Source organism: Scyliorhinus canicula, chromosome 2 (assembly GCF_902713615.1).
Source record: "Scyliorhinus canicula chromosome 2, sScyCan1.1, whole genome shotgun sequence".
Taxonomy (NCBI): domain Eukaryota; kingdom Metazoa; phylum Chordata; class Chondrichthyes; order Carcharhiniformes; family Scyliorhinidae; genus Scyliorhinus; species Scyliorhinus canicula.
In genome coordinates, this window is record NC_052147.1 from 214520655 (window position 1) to 214541253 (window position 20599).

Consider the following 20599-nt stretch of genomic DNA (forward strand, 5'->3'; position numbering starts at 1 on the left):
TGAGTTTGGTTCCCCATGGCACATGTGTCACCACCGCACCCCCCCCCCCCCACCCCCACTGCCTCCTTCAGCAGCCCCACACACCCCTCCACCACCACCATCCCTGCACTTTTCCCTCACCAACACCATCCCGATACCCCCTTCCACCAGCACCACCACCCCTGCACCCCCATTCCACTACCACTCCCACACCCCCATCTACCACCCACAACCACCTGCACACCCCCTCCACCACCACCTCTCCCACACCCTCCCTCCACCACCCGCACCGCAACCCGCAGTCCAATCATGCATCTCGTCTTGAGTCTCGCAGGATCTCCATTCCGAGGGTGGTACTGATTTCCCGTCACAGCTCTCTACAACACCCTCCACCATCTCAGAGACACTCACTTTAGTTGGGCACCTTAACAAAGGGTCTCATGGTGCACTATGTGGTGCGCACCACACGTGCAGTGGTACATTAGAGGGAAGTAGGTACCCGCAGGAGGCGGACAGTCGGTGGGTGGTCCAAACCCAGGGACTATCTGCGTCTGGATGGGTTTCGGGTTTCTGGAAAGGGCGGTCCCATTGATAGTGGGGATGCAGTTTCAGAGCCAGGGCCTACATAAGGGAGTATAGGCAACCATCCAGCGCCTGCAGGTGCAGTTGGAAGAGTCCAACCGCCTGCGGGGTAGGAGGTGATGCCGACCATGCCTGCCACCCATGTGGTGGGGGCCTTAGGCCAAAGGTTTCTGCCATGGGTCAAAATGTTCAAGGCCTGGGGCACTCTTTCCGGGCAGTGGCCGAGGCCCAGGACAGGGCTGTCCTATCACAGGCATCTATGTACCAGAGCCACCTGGACACTGCAGTGGTGCTCCAGAGCCTGGCCCAGGCACAGGGGGTCAGAAATGAAGGCAATGGTGGCATTGTCCGGGGGCTGGTCAACTTGGCACAGACACAGAGGGAGGTGGAACTGTCACAGTGTGAAGTCGTGCAGCCCCAGGGGGAGGTGGTCTACTCCCTATGCTCCATTGTCGTGAGTATCGAGACCCTGGTTGGGGCGGGTGCGGGGCTCCAGCACTGGCAGCACCAGGTGGTGGGGGATCCTCAGGGATTAGCTCCACTCTGGAAAGCACCAGGCACTCCAAGGAGGAGGTGATAGGGCCAGTGACTCTCTCAGGGGAGGTGCCGGAACCCCACAGCGCTTTGGACTCCCCCTCCTGTTCCTGGCGCATCTGATGCGCAGCAGGCTGAACAGGTCAGCACCACACCACGTGGGGAACCTGAGCACCAGCCAGGCCCATCCAGGCCAAATTGCCCCAGAATCCAGCCGGCAAAGGGACCCAGGTCAAACGGCTGGAGTTGCAACAGGCCTGGGGAATCCACCTGGGTGTAGCGCTAAGGCCCGTAATGCCAGAAAGCCAGACACCAGTTAAGTTGACATGGGTGCAGCATGTAGGATAGCGATAGGGGCTACGGCACAAAGCTGTCTATATATATATAATATATATGTTGATTTGTTAACATCAAACACATGTTTGCAACTTGCCTCAGTGCTCTGTCAGAAGGGTATGAGGGATGGGCTGGTCTGGACTGGCCGCAGAGGGGGCACTGGTGTGGTGGGGGAGGGGCAGACGGGTGGTGGAGAGGGGGGGCGGAGATGGGCGGGCTTGGCGGTGGGCCATGTAATGTTGTCGTTGGATGGCCTGATTTATATTACAAGAACACTTGTAGCTAAAGCTATAAACGATTTATTACCATTAACTGTGGGCCAACTATATACAAAACAACAGATGAATAACAGTATGATCATGCACAAGCAGCCTCTCTGTTCCAGCTCTCCAATCAGTCTGAGGTCACCTGGCTCTAACATTCACTTATGTACTAATGAGACTCCTAGCGGTCAGTCGATGAATTACAACTCAACCATGATGTCAATATATCCCCTTTCCTTTGAAGGAATAAATTAATACATTATCATCAGTAAATTTACATGTGATATCATTAACTTGTGAGTCTAACAGCATTAATATTTTGTAATAAATGCTAACATTCCATTTGCCTTTCTCATTACATTTTGTACATCCCTCAGACTTTCTGCAATTAATGAACAAAGACACCCAGATCACTCTGCCCACATTTTGAATATGCCTTACATTTCGATAACCTCACACTTATCCACATTAAACTCCATCTGCGGGACTTCCGGTTGTGGCTATGCGGAACTAAGCCGCACGTTCGGCAGCTCCCGCTTTAATAGGACTTGTGGGCTCTTTTAAGGGCCCCAAACTGCGCTGATTCGATGATTCCCGGTGGATAAAGGGGTCTGGAGCAAAACCCCCCAGGATTTATTGTGCGGACTCGGAGTGGGGCGAGGAGAAAAACGGCAGTAGCTCCACTGGAAAAGCGGGGGAAGGTGGACAAAATGGCGGCCGGTGAAGCCCCTGAGGAGTGGAGGCAGTGGGCTGAGGAGCAGCAGGCGGCCCTTCTGCACTATTTTACGGAGCTGAAAGGGGAGTTGTTGCAATCCCTGAGGGTGACGACTAGTAAGCTGCTGGAGACCCAGACAGCCCAGGGTGCAGCGATACTTGAGTTGCAGCAGCAGGCCTCTGAGCACGAGGAGGAGGTTTCGGCCCTCGTGGGGAAGGTGGAGATACACGAGGCGCTTCATAAAAAGTGGCAAGATAGGTTCGAGGAGATGGAGCTTCGGTCACGGAGGAAGAACCTGCGGATCCTGGGCCTCGAGGAGGGGCTGGAGGGGTCGGACCTGCCGGCCTATGTGGCCGTGATGCTGAACTCGCTGGTGGGGGCAGGATCCTTCCATCTGCCCCTGGAGCTGGAGGGGGCCCACAGAGTACTGTCCAGGCGGCCTAAGGCGAATGAACTCCTGCGGGCGGTGCTGGTGCGGTTCCATCGGTTCAGTGACGGGAGTGTGTTCTCCGATGGACCAAGAAGGTGAGGAGTAGTATGTGGGAGAATTCGGTAGTGCGTGTCTACCAGGACTGGAGTGCGGAGGTGGCCAAGCGGAGAGCCGGGTTTAACCGGACGAAGGCGGTGCTCCACGGAAAGCAGGTGAAGTTCGGCATGTTGCCGCCTGCACGCCTGTGGGTCACCTACAAGGACCGGCATCACTACTTTGAGTCCCCGGAGGAAGCGTGGGCCTTTGTGCAGGCTGAAAAGCTGGACTCGAACTAGACATTGGGGGCTGTGGGAGTTTTTCTATTTCTGTATCACTGTTTATGCTGTAGCTGGTTATGCTGTTTGTTTCTATTTTTTCTCTCGCTTTCGGACGATGTGGGTTATGGTTTTGTGTTCTAAGGGGGGTACTGGGGTTTGTGGTTGATCTGTGTCTTTGTACGGAGTTGGTGGTTGGGTTGGGACTGCTGTTTGGGAGCTGCGTTGGTGGGGTGGGGCAGTGTGAAAGCGCGGGCTTTTCTCTGGTTTCCTGCGCTGCGGGACGAGGGGGGTGGAGCTGGTGGCGAGGGGCATGGTTATCAGACCGGTTTTCCCGCGCTGAAGTGGTGCCAAGGAGCTGACGCAGGGGAGGAGGTGGGGACCTCATATCGGGAGGGGTCAGAGTTAGAGCGGGTGCTGCCGGGGTCAGCAGAAGTCAGCTGGCTCACGGGAGTACAGTGGAGGGAGCGTCGCGGCTAGGAGGGGTCCTAGCCTGGGGGGGGGGGGGGGGGGGGGGGGGGGGGGGGGGGGGGGGGGGGGGCGGATACCGGGTTGCTGCTGGATTGGCCAGGGAGGAGTTGGTGCGGGTCGGGGTGAGGTTCTATCGCCGTGGGAAATGGGCCGAATGGGTGCTGGCCAGGGGCGAGCAGTCGATGGGCTATGGCTAGTCGACGGGGGAGGGGGGCGGGATGCCCCCTGATCCGGCTGATTACGTGGAACGTGAGGCGGTTGAATGGGCCGGTTAAGCGGGCCCGGGTGTTTTCGCATTTGAAGGGGCTGAAGGCGGACGTGGCCATGCTCCAGGAGACCCACCTGAAGGTGGCGGACCAGGTCCGTCTGAGGAAGGGGTGGGTGGGGCAGGTTTTCCACTCAGGGCTCGACTCGAAGAACCGGGGGGGTGGCGATCCTGGTGGGGAAGAGGGTGGCGTTTGAGGCGTCTGAGGTTGTGGCTGATAGATATGTGATATGTGATGGTGAGCGGTAAGCTGCAGGGGGAGAGGGTGGTGTTGGTAAATGTGTACGCCCCAAATTGGGATGATGCTTGTTTCATGAGGCGTATGTTGGGCCGCATTCCTGGCCTGGAGGTGGGGGGCTTGATCATGGGGGGGGGACTTCAATACGGTACTGGATCCCCTACTGGATCGTTCTAGTTCAAGGACAGGCAGGAGGACGGCGGCGGCCAAGGTGTTGAGGGGGTTTATGGACCAGATGGGAGGAGTGGATCCCTGGAGGTTCGGGAGGCCGAGGGCTCAGGAGTACTCTTTTTTCTCCCATGTGCACAGGGTTTATTCCCGCATTGATTTCTTTGTTTTGAGTAGGGGACTGGTCCCGAGGGTGGAGGAGGCCGAGTATTCGGCTATTGCGATTTCGGACCATGCTCCGCATTGGGTGGATCTGGAGATTGGGGAGGTGCGGGACCAGCGCCCGCTTTGGCGTCTGGACGTGGGGTTGTTAGCTGAGGAGGAGGTGTGTTGGAGGGTTCGGCGATGTATCGAGAGGTACCTCGAGGTCAATGATACTGGGGAGGTCCAGGTGGGGATGGTGTGGAAGGCTCTGAAGGCAGTGATTAGGGGGGAGCTGATCTCCATCCGAGCCCATAGGGAGAGGGGGGAGAGGAGGGAGAGGGAGAGACTGGCGGAGGAGCTGTTGAGTGTGGATAGGAGGTACGCGGAGGCCCCGGAGGAGGGATTGCTGGGGGAGCGGCGTAGCTTGCAGGCCAAGTTTGATTTATTGACCACCAGAAAGGCGGAGACACAGTGGAGGAAGGCGCAGGGAGCGGTCTATGAGTATGGAGAGAAGGCGAGCAGGATGCTGGCGCATCAGCTACGTAAGCGGGACGCGGCTAGGGAGATTGGTGGAGTGAAGGATAGAGATGGGAATGTGGTGCGGCAGGGGGCAGAGGTCAATGAGGTCTTTAGGGACTTTTGTAGGGAACTGTACCGGTCGGAGCCGCCGGCGGTGGGAGGGGGCATGGAGAGTTTTTTGGACAGGCTCCGGTTTCCAAGGGTGCAGGAGGAGCAGGTGGAGGGACTGGGGGCGCCGATCGAGTTGGAGGAGCTGGTCAGTGGGATTGGCCACATGCAGTCGGGGAAGGCGCCGGGACCGGATGGGTTCCCGGTTGAATTTTATAAGAAATACGTGGACCTGGTGGGCCCCCTGTTGGTTAGGACCTTCAACGAGGCATGGGAGGGGGGGGTTCCGCCCACGACGATGTCTCGGGGACTAATTTCCCTGATCCTGAAGCGTGATAAGGACCCCTTGCAGTGCGGATCATACAGGCCAATTTCACTGCTGAATGTAGATGCCAAGTTGCTGGCGAAGATCTTGGCCACTAGAATAGAGGACTGGGTGCCGGGGGTGGTACATGGAGATCAGACGGGTTTTGTGAAGGGGAGACAGCTGAACACTAACGTGCGAAGGCTGCTAAATGTGATAATGATGCCGGCAGCAGAAGGAGAGGCGGAGATTGTGGTGGCATTGGATGCAGAGAAGGCCTTTGACAGGGTTGAGTGGGGGTACTTGTGGGAGGTGTTGGAGAGGTTCGGGTTTGGGGTGGGGTTTATTAATTGGGTGAGGTTGCTGTACGAGGCTCCGATGGCGTGTGTAGCGACAAATGGGAGGAGGTCCGAGTACTTCAGGGTCCACCGTGGGACGAGGCAGGGGTGCCCCCTGTCCCCCTTGCTTTTTGCGTTGGCAATTGATCCTCTTGCCATGGCTCTCAGGGAGTTGGGGAGGTGGAGGGGTTTGGTGCGAGATGGGGAGGAGCACCGAGTGTCGCAGTATGCAGATGACTTGCTGCTGTATGTAGCAGACCCGGTGGGGGGAATGCCGGAGGTGATGGAGATTCTTGCTGAGTTCGGGAATTTCTCGGGATATAAATTGAACCTGAGTAAGAGTGAGCTGTTTGTCGTACACCCGGGAGATCAGGAGGAGGGGATTGGTAGGCTCCCGCTAAAGAGGGCAGTGAGGAGCTTTAGGTACCTGGGGGACTCGGCAGATGGAGGAGGAATTTAAAAGGGGGGACATGCTGCCGTTGTCGTTGGCGGGTAGAGTACAGTCCGTTAAAATTACGGTGCTCCCGAGGTTTTTGTTTTTGTTTCAGTGCCTCCCCATTTTCGTTCCTAGGGCCTTTTTTAGGAGGGTGAACAGCAGCATTCTGGAATTTGTTTGGGCGCATGGGACTCCGAGGGTAAGGAGGGTCTTTTTGGAACGGGGCAGGGATAGAGGGGGGCTGGCGCTGCCCAACCTCTCTGGGTACTATTGGGCGGCTAACGTCTCGATGGTACGTAAGTGGGTAATGGATGGGGAGGGGGCAGCATGGAAACGGATGGAGATGGCGTCCTGTGGAGGCATGAGCCTGAAGGCACTGGTAACGGCGCCGCTGCCGCCCCCTCCAACGAGGTACACTACGAGCCCGGTGGTGGCGGCTACCCTCAAAATTTGGGGGCAGTGGAGGCGACACGGGGGAAGTGGGGGGCTCGGTGGAGGCCCTGCTGCAGGGGAATCACCGGTTTGTCCCAGGGAACATGGATGGCGGGTTCCTGGGGTGGCACAGGGTGGGCATTAGGAAGTTGGGAGACCTGTTTATTGACGGGAGGTTCGCGAGCCTTGGTGAACTGGAGGAGAAGTTTAAGCTCCCCCCGGGGAATATGTTCAGGTACCTTCAGGTCAAGGCGTTTGCTAGGCGACAGGTGGAGGGGTTCCCTTTGCTGCCCCCACGGGGGGTAAGGGATAGGGTGCTTTCGGGGGTGTGGGTCGGGGATGGAAAGGTGTCTGACATCTACCAGGTAATGCAGGAGGTGGGGGAGGCATCGGTAGAGGAGCTGAAGGCTAAGTGGGAGGTGGAGCTGGGGGAGCAGATTGAGGAGGGGACATGGGCGGACACCCTGGAGAGGGTGAACTCCTCCTCTTCATGTGCGAGGTTTAGTCTCATCCAGTTCAAGGTGCTGCACCGGGCCCACATGTCCGGATCTAGGATGAGTAGGTTCTTTGGGGGTGAAGACAGGTGCGTCAGGTGTTCGGGGAGTCCAGCGAACCATGCCCATATGTTCTGGGCATGCCCGGCACTGGAGGAGTTCTGGAAGGGGGTGGCGAGGGCTGTGTCGAGTGTGGTGGGATCCAGGGTCAAGCCAGGCTGAGGACTCGCGATATTTGGGGTGGGGGTGGAGCCGGGAGTGCAGGAGGCGAAAGAGGCCGTGTTTTAGCCTTTGCGTCCCTAGTAGCCCGGCGGAGGATCTTGCTGCAGTGGAAAGAGGCGAGACCTCCGGGCGTGGAGACCTGGATTAATGACATGGCGGGATTCATTCAGCTGGAGAGGGTCAAATTCGCCCTGAGGGGTTCGGTACAAGGGTTCTTTAGGAGGTGGCAGCCTTTCCTCGACTTTCTGGCTCAACGATAAGGTACTAGGTCAGCAGCAGCAGCAACCCGGGGGGGGAGGGGGGGGAAGGCGAGGGGGGGGGGGGTTTAGGGGGATAGTGTTTAAGTTAATTTGCTTATTGTTAATTTATTTTGTTGTTTATTGGGTGGGGGGGGGGGGGTTTGTTATATGCGTTGTTACGGGTGCCGGTGGGTGTTTATTATTATTGTTATTGTTATTATTGTCCTGTTGATATATATTTTTCAAACAATTCCAATAAAAATTATTTTAAAAAAATAAATAAAACTCCATCTGCCAAATCTTTACCCCATTGCCTATGTATATCCGTCTGTAAAATCTGTATCTCATCTTCATTGCCTGCTTTCTCACCTATTTTAGTATCATCCACAAATTTTGTTGTGTTACACTCTGTCCCTGCTTGCCGATCATTTATATACAGTTGAGGTCCGAGAATTGAACCCTGTGGCACCTCATTAGTTACAGTTCACCAGCCAGAAAAGGAGCCCTTTCACCCGACCCTCTGCTTTCTGTCAGTCAGCCAATCCTCAATCGAGTGGAACATCTTCCAGTTTGTGAAGACCGGCCTGCCATCTGCAGGTGCTCATTGGGTGGTATGTATCCTCTCGATCACCCCCTGTACCCGGGGCATCTGTGCCATGTTGGCAAACCCCATTGCCCAGGCATCCTGGGAGGCTCTGTCCACATTGAATTGGATATATTGTGCTGACCGGGCAATGGGGCCTCCATGACGGTGTGGATGCACCTGTGCGTGGAGCTCTGTGAGATTCTGGATAGGTCCCCACTCAGCGCCTGGAAGGATCCCATTGCGGAGTGCGGGGGTGGTGGTATGAGTCAACCCATACTGCTGGTGTCACTCTGCACAACCATGGGCCACAGTGGGTGCTAAGTGTGGTGTACAGCAAAATGGCTGGACATTTGGACTTGGAGGTCACTCCAACCCCACCGCCCATTCGCTGCTCTTCCCCCCCGTTGCTCCACCCCCAGGCCGGGCAGATGCTCCACCCCCAGCCAGCGGCAGGGCCGGCAGCCCACGGTTGTACCTCTTCATGTTCTAACTCCTCCCTCTCCCCCGTCAACCTATTTCCCGATTTTTAAAACCACAAGTGTAACACACATCAGTAATTCCCCCTGGCGGAAGCCAGAGCATCGCAGCGGCCCCGGAGAATACCGGGTCAGACCTGCTCATGATATGTGAACGGCGTTTGCTGTACGTGCGGAGTAGAACACATTGATGCCGCTGATATTTGTCTAATTATTCCAAAATAAAGAGCATAACCAAGAGAAAAGTCCAAGGCACTGTTGATTTAGCAAAGTTAGATTGTGAAACAAAATCCCCTACTCCCAGCTCTGGCAATGAAGTTTTATTTCCCCTCCCTTTTTGCTGCAATTAGTTGAAGATTTACTGCCTTAGTTAAGGCAGAAAATTATCTGTTTGGGAAATAAATGTACACACATGTTTAATAAGTCATTCCAATTTGATACAAGAATTTTGCGCAACATTGAATTTTCCCTTAATTTGCTTTTGTTCAGTCTCATTAACGTAAAGGTTTCTTCCCAAATGCTGCATCCATCTGTTACTGAACACGTCGGTGATTTATCATCTTAATTTAATTTGTTTCAGATTTAGTGGTTGAATAAGTTGCATATTTGAGATCACATATGGTTCCATATATGTGATGGTGAACCCCATTACGTCACTTCAATCAGACGTCAACCATATTTTTAATCCAGTTAATTTCAACAAACATAATTATTGATTGTACTTCATTATGTAAAGAGCTGTGTATTCACAAAAAGAAACGGTAGTTACAAGATTCAGCTGCTTTTGGCCTTATTGATGCTGTTTGATAGCTAGGGGTGATTGCTCGAAGTGTGTAGAGTAGGAAGATCGTGATATCAGTTAATGGGGTGCAACGCTAATTTCACTCGGGCAGCGCTATTTTCAAGCTCAATTTCAAGCTAATATGAAGCAAAATAGTGCAGATGCTGAAAATCTGAAATGAAAAGAGATGGTGCGTGAGATACTCAGCAGTTCGGTAACATCTGTGCAGAGAGAAACAGAGTTAACGTTTCATTGGTCTATAATGTTAACCTTTTTCTCTTTTGCACAGATACTGCCTGACCTGCTAAGTATTTCCACCATTCTCTGTTCTTATTTCTCCAGCTAACACCGTCTCTCAAGTTCACAAAGCTGAATATGTATTGTGTGCCAGCAAGGACCCTTCCACTGGTGCAAATTAAAGAGGCTATCAGCCACTCTGAGGTAAATGGCGAGAGAGGCCAAAAACGGGAACCACGCTAGGTGCCAAACAGTTTGTGATGCAACCAGCCCACTCACGTAAGCGAAATCGGGATCTAGCCGTCACGTGGTGAGAAACCAATTATCATTACTTAAGCGCTATTTTCATACAATTAACACAAGCCACCCCTTATCCAATGACCTTCTGTCATTCAGCGGCCTCCCCAACAAGTGGTCAATAAGTGGCCAGTTATTATTGCTTTTTAAAAACGTGAACCTGACAGAAGGGCGTCTATGGGGAGCCATGGAGGTAAAGAGCCATCTTTGCTCACAGGCAAAGAGCCAGGGGCGCTGGGCTTGCTGCCCCAGTGCTCGGTGGGAGATGGGCGACCCTCGGCTAGGGTTGGGGGACCCTCTGCAGGGGTGGGCTGCCAGTGGGGGAGGGGGGGAGATGCCGGGGGGCAACTGTTCGCTGCACTACCATGCCAACCCCTGGATCGTCTGTACCCATTCAGGGGGCAGCCCTTGTCCATGCCCGTCTCCCTCCAAACCAGCCATAACCCCCACCAACTGCCGAGGCAGGGATGTTGGACGCAGCGATTTCCCTAGTGATACTGGTGCTATGCAATACGGCAGACGCTGTAGATGGCGGCAGCAGCAGCAGCGACTGCAGATGCTCGAGATCGCCCATATGCCAGACGTGCCCCACACCCTGAGGACCTGGCCGCACGTCAGGCTCGGGAGGGATCCAGAGGGGAGTCCCGCGATGGTCCAGGGTGTACAGGCGCTGCTGGTAATTCAAACAGATGATAGACAGCATGTGCCGCAGGAAGCTCGTTCTCAAAAAGGAGACATTGCAACACCTGTGCCATATTCTCGCTGACTTGGCACCACATGGAGGAGGAGGACACCCGCTCCCGGTGACCGCCAAGGTCACTGCAGCCCTGAACCTTTATGCCACGGGATCATTCAAGGGCTCAAGTGGGGACCTGTATAGTATCTCACAGGCCACAGCCACAGGTGCATCTGGCAGGTCACAAATGCCCTGTATGTCCGGGGCGAAAGACTACATTTTGATTTTGATTTGATTTATTGTCAACATGTATTGAAGTACAGTGAAAAGTATTTTTCTGCGGCTGAGGGAATGTACACAGTGCTTACGTGAAATGAAATGAAATGAAAATCGCTTATTGTCACGAGTAGGCTTCAAATGAAGTTACTGTGAAAAGACCCGAGTCGCCACATTCCGGCGCCTGTTCGGGGAGGCTGGTACGGGAATCGAACCGTGCTGCTGGCCTGCTTGGTCTGCTTTCAAAGCCAGCAATTTAGCCCAGTGCTAAACAGCCTTAAACAGTGCTAAACGTAGGAGACAAAGAGAACAATCAACAGAAAATATTGACAAATGGTACATCGACAAACAGTGATTGGTTGCAGTGCGGAACGAAGGGCCAAACAAAGCAAATACATGAGCAAAAGCAGCATAGGGCATCGTGAATAGTGTTCTTACAGGGAACAGATCAGTCTGAGGGGAGTCGTTGAGGAGTCTTGTAGCTGCGGGGAAGAAGCTGTTCCTATGTCTGGATCTGCAGGTCTTCAGAATTCTGTGCCTTCTGCCTTCTGTACATAATTTTTGACATGGACCAGGCCTAACAGAATGCCTGGGCAGCAGGTTTCTCCACCATCGTTGGGATGCCCCAGGTCCAGGGAGTCATAGATGTCATGCACTCACTGGGCCATATTGGGGTGCCCTATTTTAACCGAAATACTCCCTCAACATACAACTCGTGTGTGGCCACCACATGAAGATAATGCACATGTGTGCCTGCTTCCCGGTGAATGTGCACGACAGTTACATCCTGGGGCAGTCAGTCATCCCCAGCCTCTTCGAGGAGCACCCCAGGATGGGCAGTTGGCTCTTGGGGGATAAGGGATATCCGCTGAGGACCTGGCTAATGACGCCAATAGACAGGCCGAAGATCGAGGTGGAGTCCTGGTACAATGAGGCCCATGCAGCCACCGGGATGTCATTGAGATGTGTATTGGACTCCTTAACATGCAGTTCCGATGCCTCGAACTCTCCGGTGCTGCCCTGCAGTATGCCGTCTGGCGGGTTGTCCGCTTTGTGGTGGTCTGCTGATTCCTCCACAACCTCGCACAGCAATGGGGCGACGAGCTGGAGATTGGTGACGAGAAACATGTGGCCATGTCGGAGGAGAGGAGGGAGTGATGAGGAAGAGGAGGAGGAGGAGAGGGGGGACAGGGATGAGGATGATGATGAGGTGCCGGACCAGCAGGGGTTGGAGGATGAGGCCGGTGAGGAATCTGAGGCCCAGCCGGAGACTGCAGGGCAGGTGGCAGCGCTGAGGGTCTGGCAAGCCCAGCAGCCAGGGAAGCCCTCATACTCGTCCGATTCACTTAGCATGTGGCCCGGTCCATCGTCGCATCATTACCCACCCACCACCTCCATTTCCCACCGTCCCAGGGTATGTGTCACATCACTCCAGGGCACTGTCAGCGAGTCACTGTCAAGGGCAGAGGGTAATGATAACCCACAGAGAGCTGGGCACTGGTGCTCCTCAATCTATGCGATACTCTGACCCCTGTCTGTCTGCTGAGTGCTCACTCACACCCATCACCTGCAAGCGGTGATGCATTGCGGATGAAAGTGACAGAGGCTTCCTACTGGTTGTGCCACAACGGGGTTTATTGTTCAATATATGTTCCCACTCTCCCGATGGTGCAGCTCTCCCCGCTCCCTCACCCTATACCTACCACGTCCCCCCCCCCTGCTGGTGCCCGCAGTGATCCTCAAGATGCATTTCCCTCCTCTCTCTACCACTACGTCTCGGTGTCTCACCAGGATGCACATCTGCTATGGAGGCAGCCAGCTGCTTAACTCATCCCGTGGCATTTGATGCCCCTGGCAGGGGTCCTCTGGGACCGGGGGCCACATGCACAGCTGTGCCGCCCTGCCCCGTGTATTGACCACGGGGAGAACCTGCAGACTCCGTACAGACAGTGACCCAAGCCAGGAATCGAACCCAGGTTCCTGGCACTGTGAAGAATGACTTCTGTTCTCTAATCCTGAATTTCAAATAACTTTGAAGCAAATATGTTGCTAATAACTTACGCGCATTGGTGTGAGGTATCATTCTACATTTCTCTGGAGGAAGGAGTAGGAATGATGGACTTGATGTCCACCCATCCATTAAGCATCTTTTGAGCTGATTTCAAATAAATCAACACACCCCATAATTTTATAAATATTGACTAGGAAATATGTTGGCATGCTTTAAGTCCTTTAGAACTTGATACTTGAGAAATTACCTCCCTATCTTTCTTAATTATTAAAATATGTGACGTTTTGCTTTCTGAGAAAGTTTGGAAGATTTTTGATTTTTTGGGGGGGATTTACTTGATCAGCTTTCACTCGGGTGTATTTATTCTTCTATTGTGCCTTTTTCATTTGCATTTTCATTTCCTTGTTTTTAACTGCATTGCATTCAGGCTGTTTCACACTTATTTTAAGTGCTGTAATCTCATATTCCTCTATAAATCCCGAAAGACGTGCTTGTTAGGTGAATTGGACATTCAGAATTCTCCCTCAATGTACCCGATCAGGCGCCGTAGTGTGGCGACTTGGAGATTTTCATAGTAACTTCATTGCAGTGTTAATGTAAGCCTACTTGTGACACTAATAAAGATTATTATTATTATTATGAGTTTGAGGTGATAGCAACATTTCGGAGGAAAGATTGAAGGCAGCTCTTCTCAACGGAGTTGTTTGCCAAATCACTATCACTCCAAGAAATGCTAAACATATCAGTAAAAAGAACTGGCTTTGTTGCTTACTATTCACTAGTCTCCATGAAAAGCAATTTTCTTCAGCATGAGTTGCGAATTGTGAGGACACAGCTCAGTTTGTAAGGCAGCTATCGCAACTATAGTGTTGAAATTCAGTTTCAGACTCCTCAGCTGACAGATATGAAATCAGACAGACTTCACTACACGACTGGACACAATAGGTCACTGGTGCCACAACCAGCGATCTATGCAGCAATAGATCACTGAACTGAAATTGAGGCTGATATACCAGGGCAAATGTTATCTGAACCAACCACTGGAAAGTTAGCAGCAAGAGGAGTGACTCATTCTTTCTGGAATTACTGGTTTCACAAAAATGAAAGGCCTTCCCATCGTAACAAATGTTCCTGATATGTTTTTATTGGGTCCCCAAGGATCCAACAACCAATTTTATGGATGATGAACAACAGCGCCCAGAATCATTAACTCCATGGAACACTAATTTTTGCATAAAGCACAAGTGAGAAGGAGCCCTTTAAAATTGAATCAGAAGAACGGGAACATGACAACTTGATGTGACTGATACCTCTCAGAGCTTGAATACAAGAGAGTGTTCCTTTCTTAGCACTATCACTTTGCACCATCATTACAGATGACCAAAAACAACTTACACTGCAGAGGGTTCACCAATAACATCGACACAGGGGTTTTTAACAACTTCAAGACCAGCTGCAGTGCCTTAACCTTAACCCTGTGCAGAGATTCTAATTGTGGCCATACATTCATTTGACAGTAATCCAACAGAAGCTGTATGTACCTTCGGTTGCAATGTACAGAAGAATTTGTCTTGTCTGGATTCACAGTGCTCGATAAGACAACAAATCGATTTATATCAGCCTCAATTTCAGTTCAGTGATCTATTGCTGCATAGATCGCTGGTTGTGCCAACAGAGAATCTAACTGAAAAGACATTCCAGCCACACTGAAATGGCCCAAGATGAGCTGGAAAGCCAGTTATAGCGAGTAGCCAATAAAGCATCAGTTGTGGCATTAGTAGTTTTCGTGCCAATTCAGGACCTGGTACAAGAAGCAACGCATGTGCATTGCAAGAGTAACATACTAACAACCAGCAGTCAGCCAGTTCACTCTATTCTGTCTTGAAAGTAAATAAACAGTTTAAAATATATCCCTTTACAAAACTTGAAATTCCTAACACTGTCCAGGCACTTGTAAGCAGTCAGCACAGCTACTCAGGCCACTTTATAGATGTGAATACCTTGCACCTTCGCAATAAAATCCTTTGGTCCCCTTTAATCTTTAATAATCTAGTCATCCAAACTGTTGTCAGCAGAATTCAGAGCAGGTCACATGACCTTTTCCCCTTCATCTTCCTTTAAATTGAGACATAGTTCCAAAACATATTAAACTTACAAAGTTTATATTTGTAACACAACTCAAATGCTGAGGACACAGAATAAAGACATCATGAACACTGCCATAACTGACCTGCATGATGTGCTGTATATGGTTGTACACCAGATGCACATTTATGTGTGTGGAACCCTTTTCTGGAAAGAGAGAAGGCAATGTGTTTGCCTCTCTTTGCATGCAGTGCGTTACTCATGGTGAGCTGTAAGATGTTGGAGATGTTCCCTACTCCAGTCTAGAAGCAGCCTGACATGGAAAGGTTCATGGCCATAGTCAATGACATAGCCACTGATAATGCTGTTCTTGTCCTTCTTTGATGCTGCAGATCTGCCTGCAGCAGGTGGCAGATTTCATTTTTAGTGAAATGGAGCATTTAGTGCAATTTTACTCGCTCAAGTTGAGGTAGTCGAAATACTCCCCTAGTGCCTGGGCAGATATTCATTGTTCCTGTCATGCAAAGCAAAGGGAATGGAAACTATTGGGCTGCACGGTAGCTCAGTAGTTAACACTGTTGCTTCACAGCACCAGGGTCGAAGGTTTGATTCCCGGCTTGGGTCACTGTCTGTGCGGAGTCTGCACATTCTCCCTGTGTCTGCGTGGGTTTCCTCCGGGTGCTCCGGTTTCCACCACAAGTCCAAAACGACGTGCTGTTAGGGTGAATTGGACATTCTGAATTCACCCTCAGTGTACCCGGACAGGTGCCGGAGTGTGGCGACTGAGGGCTTTTCACAGAAACTTCATTGCAGTGTTAACGTAAGCCTACTTGTGACACCAATAAAGATTATTATTATTATTCCTATCAAGTTGTGAATCAAGATTAGACACAAGGGGCCGAATTATCTGAAGAGTAGCAATCAGCATCGGAATGCCACTCCAATGATATTACCTTATATGGAGCTTCACTTTTCTCATCTGGACCTACGAACCAGCCCTCTTATGAAATGTGAGTGAATGCCTGCTCCTTCTGTTGAGGGAAACCAAGACACACCCAGGTTTTAAAGCATCCACTGCCACAATGCATCAAATTTAAATGTCCCTTTGTTTAAATGCCACTACAGATAGAAGATAATCAGTCATTTGTGATGAGAGCCTCATGCTTTACTGACCATTTATTATTCAGTGGTTGTTTTTTATTGGCCTTTTATGTTGTTGTATCTGTGAAAGATTAATGCAGTAAGTATATTAACATGGATTAAGATTTACGTTTGGTGGCACCGTTAACATTTTTGTACATACAATGTAACAAGTTAGTAAATGTGTTACCTGCATTTCTGAAGTTTTGTTGCAGGTTCCATGTTAATGTTCTGCCCATTTTTACCAAAAGTAATGTCTGCAGATAGTTTGTAATTTTGCTGCTGTTACATATTAGAAAGAAATAACTTGAATTAATAATAATTTAATAATCTTTATTGTCACAAGTAGGCTCACATTAACACTGCAATGAAGTTACTGTGAAAATCCTCTAGCCGCGACATTCCGACGCTTATTCGGGTACACAGAGGGAGAATTCAGAATGTCCAAATTGCCTAATAGCACGTCTTTCACGACTTGTGGGAGGAAACCGGAGCACGCGGAGGAAACCCACGCAGACACAGGGAGAGCGTGCAGACTCCGCACAGACAGTGACCCAAGCCAGGAATTGAACCTGGGACCCTGGAGCTGTGTAGCAACAGTGCTACCCACTATACTACCATGCCTCCCATATAATGCCTTTCGTGACCTCAGGATATTTCAAAGCATTTCACAGTCAATGAAGCAGTTCGAAATATAGTCAACCTTTGTAATGCAGGAAACACAAACAATTTGTGCACAGCAAGGAACCACAAACAGCAATGTGGGTAATGATGAGATAATCTATACTTTTTCAGTAATGTTTTGTTTGAGGAATAAATATTGACCAAGACACTAGAAAAAAAAACCCTGCTCTTCTTTGAAATAGTGCTATGGGATCTTTTACATCCATCCGAGAGGGCAGATGGAACCTCAGTTTAACATCTCATCTGAAAGACCGTGCCCTGTGCTTGTTTAGTACCCCCTCAGTACTCCACTGGAGTGTTGGCGTGGATTGTATGCTCAGGTCCTGGAGTGGGAGTTAAACAACACTCTTCTTGACTCTGACTCAGATGCAAGAGTGCTAGCCACTGTCCACTGTCAGTGGACCATGTTTTAAGAAAGGCGAGATAAAGTGTAGTATTTCACAGTATTTGCCGTTAATAATAGTTTCTTTTCTTACGCAGAACAGCTGTTGTTTGCCCAATTATAGACGTAATTAGTGATGATACGTTTGAATACATGGCTGGGTCGGATATGACATACGGTGGATTCAACTGGAAATTGAACTTCCGCTGGTATCCTGTCCCTCAGAGAGAGATGGACCGCAGAAAAGGGGACAGAACAATATCTGTTCGGTGAGTACTGGTGGAGGATGAAGCAGTCTCAACTCCAAAATTCACATGAGAAATTAGAAGTGCTGTGCTGATGTCTCAATCTTCCCTGGAAAAGTAATTTAACTGGGTGTACAATGGAAATATAATCAGTCTTAAAGTCAGGGATCTCAGTACATAGAAACCTTATTTTTACTTGTAAACTCAGAATCAGTGTTAAAATCAAGAAGGAAAATTCATATTTCTTGCCCATTAATTGAAGGTTTGAAGTCAGTGTGAGATATTTATCAACAAGACTGGTCAAGTAATGGAATGATTCAAGAATATTTAAATCAAAATGCATTATTTTTACTCACTGGTAAGACCATGTGGCTGGACTCACTCCAAAGGGGCCATCCTTTCCCTTTGAGGTACTTTCTGAGTTCCAGCTCCCATCATATTCCACTTCACTATCCCTTGTTCTTTTTGACCTCCTTGTGTCCACCGACTATACTTTCATTTCACATAAATCAATTTTGAGTCTTCCAGCTCTGGGAATCACCTCATGATAGACTCACTTTGTTTCCTTTGCCTCCTGGCTGGACCATATGATCAATGCCATGGGAGGTAGCCATAAATATTCGGTCCTACATCATTTCAAGGTGATTTTTATGTTTAATATTCAATATATATTCATCAATTAATTAAAATACTCAATAATATATTATTATGTTTAAGTTCAAATGACTTGTCAATAACAGAAGACAGAGGGCGGGATTATCTGATCATGAGGCTAAACGTTCACTCTGTTGTAAACGCCATCCCGTTTTGCGATGGCGTCAACAGGCTCCTAGGAGCAGCGATCCTCGCCCTACAGGGGGCCAGCACGGCACTGGAGCGACCCACGCAGCTCCAGCTGCCGATACAGGCGTCAAACGGGTGACGCTGGTCTGCGCATCTGTGCTCCGGCCGGCGCGGCCGCGCACATGCACGCTAGTTGCCTTCTCCCTGCCGGCCCCGACGCAACATGGCAGAGAGCTACAGGGGCCCGGCGCAGAGGAACATATGCCCCCACCAATACAAGCGGGCCACTGATCGGCAGGCCCCAATCGCGGGCCAGGCCCCCCCCCCCCCCGGGGTCGGATCCCCCCTCCCCACACTAGGCCGCCCCCCGCAGGATGAACGGCGAGGTCCCGCCAGGTAGGACTACACGTGAACGCGCTGGCTGGACCTGGCCTATCTTGGCGGCCGCTCAGCCAATCAAGCGCGGAGAATCGCCGGGGCGGGGGCCACGTAGAAGCAGCATGAATTGTGCCCGCACCCCCACCCCCCCTCCATCCCCCGGCGACTCTTCGACCTGGCCCGGGGTCAGAAAATCCTATCCAGAGTGCCTTATGCTCAGGCCATTTCTATGAATTAAAGATACAAGGATGAATGTTAATATTTCTAAGGGCTCCACTTTTTTTTCCTACTCAAACAAATATTCATATGTTTTGCTCTTGGCACACAAGTTTGTATGATGGATGGCAAGTACATTGGTGTTCAGAAATTTCTTTTGATACCAGTGAAACAGAATTCTCCACTTGTATTGACAAATCTGGGGCGAGATTCTCCCATCGGGAGACTAAGGGCGTGATTCTCCACCCCCCACGATGGGTTGGAGAATAGCGGGAGGGCCTTCCCGACATTTTTCCCGACCTCCCGCTATTCTTCTCCCCCCCCCCCCCCCCCCCCCCCCACGGCCGCCCCACAACACGAATCGCTGATCGCCGTTTTTTTACGGCGATCAGCGATTCTCCCCTAGCCTATGGGCCGATTTCCCAGGCCTTCACGGCTGTTTTCACGAACTCCAACACACCTGCTCTCACAGTTCGTGAAAACGGCCGCAAAGTGCCGTTCTCGAGAACCATGGCACCGATTGGCACGGCCGCACCACGGCCGTGCCAAGGGTGGCATGGGCCCGCGATCATCGCGGGCCCATGCCACCCTTGGCACGGCCGTGGTGCGGCCGTGCCAATCGGTGCCATGGTTCTCGAGAACGGCACTTTGCGGCCGTTTTCACGAACTGTGAGCGCAGGTGTGTTGGAGTTCGTGAAAACAGCGGGTCCGAACCCCGCGCACTCTTTGTTCCTCCGCCGCCCCGCTGGATCAGTCCACGTGGCGGCTGAGGGGCATAACGGCCCGCGCATGCGCGGGTTTCACGCATATGCGTGATGACGTCATCCGCGCATGCGCGGGTTGGAGCCGTACAATCCGCGTATGCGCGGTTGACGTCATCGTGCGTGTCAGCCGCCGTTACCCTTGGCACGCGGGCTTAGCGAAGTTCGCTAAGCCTGCGATGCCGAGGTTCACGGGGCTGCGCTGCTAGCCCCGACCGGGGAGCAGAATCGGGTCCCGGGAGGAGGCGCAGAGGCTGCCGTGAAACACGGCCAGTTTCACGGCAGCCTTCACGACTCTCCGCATTTGCAGAGAATCGCGCCCTAAGTCCCGACGCCGGAGTGAAAACCGGAGTGTCTCCCTCCGGCGTCGGAGGCTGCTCCTCGCCCCTTATTCTCCCAGCCCTGGGGGCCTAGGTGCGGCGCCGCGTCATTTACGCGTGCCGGGCCTTGCCGCCGCATAAAAGTGTCACTGCGTACAGTACACGGCCAGCGCCGCGAACATGACCACTGCGTGGTTGCCGTCCTCCCCGCGGGCACTCCGCAAGAAATGTCGGAAATGTCGGATTGATCTTGTGGGGCGGCGGAGGTCCTCCTTCGGAGAGGCCAGCCTGCCGATTAGTGGGCACTGATCGCGGGCCAGACACCTTTTAAGCCCCCCCGGTGCTGGATTCCCCCCTCCCCCCCCCCAGCGTCCCCACACTGTTCCCGCCGGCAGCGACCAGGTGTGGACGGCGGCGGTGGGAGCCCGTCGTATTGGTCAGGCCGAGCGGCCAGCTGTAAATCTTGCCGCGCCGATTTGGGGTGTGTGGGAGAATCGCATGCGGGTGTCGGGGCGGTGTGGCGGGACTCGCCCGGCGCCGCAGCGATTCTCCCACCTGGCGTGGGGGGGGGGGGGGGGGGGGAGAATTGCGCCCCTGAAATTGCACCCTATGTAATAGACGTACAAATACAACCAACATTCCCAGTGCAGACAGAAGGGTACGTTTTGCTTGTGAAGGCAGATTACTAACTACCGGTTCATTGCAGAGAAGTGAATTCTATTCCTGGGGAAACT

The 20599-nt window shown here is 51.8% G+C and overlaps 1 protein-coding gene across 6 annotated transcripts in view; it reads left to right on the top strand.

Annotated features, from left to right (window-relative positions):
• Nucleotides 1–20599, top strand: part of galnt13 (UDP-N-acetyl-alpha-D-galactosamine:polypeptide N-acetylgalactosaminyltransferase 13) — a 704750-nt gene that overhangs the window by 515423 nt on the left and 168728 nt on the right. For all 6 annotated transcript variants that reach the window (XM_038789559.1, XM_038789560.1, XM_038789557.1 and 3 more), the window contains one exon: nucleotides 17261–17431. In XM_038789559.1, the coding sequence (XP_038645487.1) occupies nucleotides 17261–17431 (171 nt within the window). The remainder of the gene's footprint in view (nucleotides 1–17260; nucleotides 17432–20599) is intronic.